This window comes from Oculina patagonica, unplaced genomic scaffold (genome assembly GCF_052425735.1).
Source record: "Oculina patagonica isolate OP01 unplaced genomic scaffold, crgOcupat unplaced1356, whole genome shotgun sequence".
NCBI classification, from domain to species: domain Eukaryota; kingdom Metazoa; phylum Cnidaria; class Anthozoa; order Scleractinia; family Oculinidae; genus Oculina; species Oculina patagonica.
This window is the reverse complement of record NW_027557362.1, coordinates 1-5,296: the sequence shown is the minus strand read 5'-3', so window position 1 is coordinate 5,296 and position 5,296 is coordinate 1. Positions and strand designations below refer to the sequence as shown.

Below are 5,296 nucleotides of genomic sequence, written 5' to 3'. Positions count from 1 at the left end.
TATAAAAACAATATATAATTATAATAAAAACCTTCCCAAACTCCTTTGCAACTAAAAAATCGTCAATGCCAAATAACTTGGTCAGTTTGAAGTCAGCAGGAGTAGTACGTCGTATAGAAATAATTATTACCATAAACTACTTCTTGTATAAGTCGTAGGACGATGACGTCATTAGTCACGTGACATTGCCCTGAAGTTCGTTTTTGCTCACTGTGACGAAGATATTTTGTTACTGAAAAAGCAGTCATTGCAGTTTGAAGCACATTGGTGTGAGGCATTTCAGACTGCCCGGGTACCGAACAAAATTTTTATATTAAGGGAGCTATGTACAATTTTCAAAAAGTGGGGGTCTGGGTACAAGTGCGTATCTGGCGTTGCATTAAATGTGAAGAAGCAAAAAATTACATGTTGGTAGATATTTATATGTTAAGTACATTTTTATCACTTTTATTGTTATGACGTCATCGGTCACGTGACCAGAACGGACAGCAGTTTTAAATTCGCTTGAAAACTTTACCTGTATCTCTCTCTTAAGATTTTTTTAAGCCAAGTTGTAGCTTTTTAAATAGTGTTTTTAAAAATGGCCATTATTACTTTTTCCTAAAAAAACGACGGCAGTAAAAAATACAACTGAAAAGTCTGTTGGCTTCCTTCTCAACGACCATTTGCGGTAGAAAATTTTGCCAAAGGCAGGAGTGTATGCTCTTTATGGTGCCGTTGTCAGTTTCTTCTCATTTCAATTGATTTTGGCGAGGTTGGATGTAATTTCTTTCAGACGAAAGGAGTGGGCCTGGGGAGAAGTTAAATAGCTGCCCCTCCCCCACCCCCTGCTGGTGGTCACCCCAGCGGATTCCCCGTGGTCGGTATTGTGGGCTCATGAAGAGCATTTTCAAAATGGCGACTATGCGACAAGATTTTGAGTTATAAAGGACAGTTTTGTCGATGTTTTTCCTTCTTGACGCGATCAAAACGAGTCCCCAAACGTAGGGTACACCTCCTTTATTTGTATTCCCGATAAAGAAGAATATGAAATGAGTAAAAACGTGCGAAAACGTGGGCAACAGAAACTAACAGGGACGTAAGGTGAGCGTTTCTCATTGAACAATGATTTTTTAGACTGGTTAAAGCTTATGTCTTCGACGGTTATCATGATTACAACTTAGCTTACTGGAATTAAAGCCGGGCTAGGCGTAAAAAAATAGATGGTGAGAACAAGGCGATAGTATTAAATGACAGTCATTTCGTCGAGGCATTCAACTGTTAATTATGTTCGCCGTCATCTTAATTTTAAGCTACTGTTTTCCAAATTAATAAGAATTGCATCCTTTCATTATTTATACGTGAGGAAATGTTCCTCAAAATATTGACCAAGTGGCCATTTTAGGTCGCAAAGAAAAATTACGTCAGGGAAATTTTATGTGATACCTTTGAAATTGGAAGAAACATTTCAGCTCGAGCGATCAGTGTGATCTCTTTTTTAAGTTAGACTAGAGACTACTTGCAGTCTAACTGGTAGCTAATCTAGACTTAAATTAAAACAGTGTTACTCACGTTTTGGAATGCCTTTTTGGGTATGTTTAATAAATGAGACCATTTCTTAACTTAAAATTTGTTCTTCCCATGATGTTTTATTGTATTGGTAAACATAGATTTACGTTTCCTTTGCATTTTGTGGTCTACAGGTCAGTAATTTTTGGGACTAATAGAATGCCTATTGTTTTGACAGGACATTCTGGATTACTGTTCAGTGAGTTAAACTATGAATTGTACCAAGTTCAGGTAATTGTTGATCTCTTAGTTTTACACATAGTTATGTGACAGTCAATTCTGGCAATTCCCTTCCTTCTCTCTACACACATTCATTACCTGTGGCATTGAAGATCTACTTTTTGACCAGACATTTGTCTACTTTACAAAAAATCTGTTTGTTTTTAGGGCCTGTCTTTTCAGTTGTTGTTGTTTCAGTAGCATTTTAAAGTAGCAATGTAAAAAATCGCGAGGCCTTAAACTAAAGCAAGCCAGAAGACCCTAATCCCAATATAAAGCTAACTGCGAGCAACATGATGTACCCTTTGGCAACCAAAGTGCCTTTAAGGCTAGCCAGAGTACTATATAGGCTAACCGGAAACTTATGTAGGCTAACAGGAATGGCTTTCATGGCTAGCATGTTTCATGACACATAAGTGCCATACAAGCCAGAAATACCTAACTCCAAAAATAGCATAACCTGAAGCCACCTCAGCTAACTATACTCAGGCTAACTGGAGTACTGCTTAGACTAACCAGGGAGCTTTTTAGGCTAACCAATGTGCTATTTGTATATAGTAGAATGGCTCTCATTACTTGTTGGCTCGCACTTTGTCAAGACCCAAGTTTTTTTAACTCATATTGAAATGAGCCAAGCAGTAGCTGTAAATTTGATTTAAATAAACTTCAGCTTAGTTTTTGTTGGCAACTTGCTCTACAAGAATACCAAACATAGATTTCAGTGATGTGATGCTTTGAAATGAACAGATTACAAAAATTCAGTTTTAGGGTCCAAAACATTTTTAAAGATTATTAAAATAATATGACATTTTTCTGCAATAATTAATGAAAGGAAGGTTGCAAAGAAAATTGATTTTTTTCCTTGCCTGACCCAGGTAGACTGGGCAAGGTGAAACCATTATAAGCTTACCCAAAGAAAAAAAAAATCCATAAATGTCATAATTTTGGCTATCTAGCAAGTGGAAAAAAATATTGGATCCACTGGTCCAACATAAAAGCAGCCAGTTTTTTCACACACTGAAAAGGGCCATTTAATTTTAATATACAGTCTGCATGCTGGAAAATAGCAATTTCATCAAAGTAATAGTTTTTTGTTTGTTTTGTTTTTATTTACAGGTTACTTGAGGACTTTGCAAGGGCATTCCTGTTAGTCAAAATGAACTCAAAAATACACACTGTGTAAATGTAATAAAATTATCACATGATTGATTCCCACATGTTGCCAGTCTAAATCTGAATATACTTAAGTGACATTGATGGCTTTTTATATAATATGAACATCCCAGAACCCAATAAGATGGGAGGCGCGGTGGCCTAATGGTTAGTGCACCGGACTCCGGATCGAGCGGTCCGAGTTCGAGCCCCGACCGGGGGTCACTTGTGCTGTGTTCTTGGGCAAGACACTTTACTCTCATAGTGCCTCTCTCCACCCAGGTGTATCAGTGGGTACCGGCAACATAATGCTGGGGGGGGGGGGGGGGGGGAGGGGCGAACCCTGCAGTGGACTAGCATCCCATTCAGGGGGGAGTAGAAATATTCCTAGCTGCTTAATGCTACAGAAACCGGGATAAGCTCCGGCAGTGTGGGCCGCTTGGCTCGTGGCTTTTCCTAGAACCCAAAAAGGCTTCATGTAAATACTGACACTTAATTACATGTAAGTTTTAAAACCATTCTGAGGTTCATGACAAAACATTTTTGTTTCAATAAAAACATGTAAAAATAATGAAATAACAGAGAATTTACATAATTATTATCGCAGACCACAAATTTGACTCCAGGAGGTTAAGTTAATGTGTCAAGTTTTTTTGCAGCACAGGCTTGGTTCCACAGGGTGTGGTTTCATACCTCCCCCAAAAATGGTTCTTTGGTTTGGACCCTCCCACCACTGGGATTTCTAGTTTCGCTTCATACTTTCTTTTAAAAATCTGTACTATTGAGACCCTCATCCCCCTCAGAATTTCCAATGACCATCCATGGGGTGGGTATGGATATTTTCTGGAACCGCACAATGTAGGCATTTGCTTATGAAAGTAAGCTGCAGATTGATCTGATTGATACACACTAATCTATTTTCACATTTACCTGTTTTCTATGGGATATATAATTATATATTGTTTTTACCGGTTTCACTTGTAATAATAATAATAATAATAATAATAATAATAATAATAATAATAATAATAATAATAATAATAATAATAATAACATTTATAGTGCGCAAATGTTTTAAATAAATGAATAAATGATAATGTAATAAATGATAATGAATATAAAACAAATAAAAATAGCAAATAATTGGACCACAACAGATACAAGGACGCAACATTAAAAATACTTTATAACAGGCTGTGCGGTTACAATGATGACCAGCCAAAAATGTCCTATTGCACACAACAACCAGTAAATATTAATTTATTTTATATTTAAAACAAAATTTAAATTAATATTATTATTGCGATTTTGAACAGTGCAATAATTTGTGGTTATTTTAACTGATATTATACTTCGCTATTTTAAGACAGATAGCCACGTTTAGACTGATTAATACCCCACGTTTAATTTGTATCTTTTCATCAAGACCATCAATAACAAATATGAAAATTTTTTACTCGATTTGTCTATCCTGGTTTAATTTAATAGTTTTTCGTAGCCAAGCATATCCATTAAATCTCCAAAGATATCTTCCACAACTTTTATCAATTCCTTTGGTGCATTTTTCCACTTGTCAATAACATCTAAAGCATTTCGATAACGAGAGTAATGCCCCCTTTCTCGTGGATTGTTCGGCGGTCTGTTATGAGCAGATATCCATTTATCCACGCTCGCAGACCAATCAAACCCTGCGAAACTGTACAGTTCCTGTGCTATATTTGCGGTATTGACTGCAAGGTCCTCATAACGGATTACTTTAAAGCGGTCCTTAAGCCAAGGTGGGGGATATAACAAACCCATTCGTATATTCTGCTCTATGGGATCACAAAGCTGATGGACATTTAAACGAAAACGTTTCTTCAAATAGCTTCTTTTTATCCATTTCACTGAATAAACTCTGGAGTAAATCACAGCTCTAGGATCACGAACCAAGTGAATAAGTTTAACATCATATCTGTCTTGTTGTTGGAAAAGCTCCTGGAGACTATGTATTGTTTTGTTCGGCACACGGTGAGCCAAAATCTTAATAACCGTATGTTTATAAGAGTTACAAGCTTTGCTAAGCAGCGCATTTGAGAACGGCATACATCTACCATTTGGACATAAAGAACCACTACTAAGCGTTTTACTTAGACGGCGAAAGTGACTCCTAGATAATCCCGATAAGGTAGCACTCGAGACACTAGTAAAATTGCATTTGAAAATGCTGTCGATTAAATTAATGCACTTTTCCATGTAGTCGAATGTGGGCTGTCGGCTTAACGTGCAGCGGCTCAAACCAGTACATGTTTTGCGGATTGCTATTAAACAATTCCCCAAGAAAAGAAGATCCACCTCTAGCCGGGCTCAATACGACGAGGAGCCTGGAACAGGCTAC

General features: G+C 37.1%; 1 protein-coding gene and 1 long non-coding RNA gene across 2 annotated transcripts; one reads left to right on the top strand and one right to left on the bottom strand.

Annotated features, from left to right (window-relative positions):
* The first annotated feature begins 711 nt into the window (after positions 1–711).
* Positions 712–2,991, top strand: LOC144639824 (uncharacterized). Its single transcript, XR_013568219.1, has 3 exons — positions 712–1,083; positions 1,727–1,779; positions 2,884–2,991. It is a non-coding gene; the product is annotated as an uncharacterized LOC144639824 (long non-coding RNA).
* A 1,404-nt stretch (positions 2,992–4,395) lies between these two features.
* On the bottom strand, positions 4,396–5,278 carry LOC144639823 (carbohydrate sulfotransferase 3-like; the record flags this gene model as incomplete). Its single annotated transcript, XM_078499107.1, is given in 2 exon segments — positions 4,396–5,179; positions 5,181–5,278. Coding segments are annotated over 2 exon segments (882 nt in total), but the record flags the coding sequence as incomplete, so codon positions are not given.
* Between the last annotated feature and the right edge of the window lie 18 nt (positions 5,279–5,296).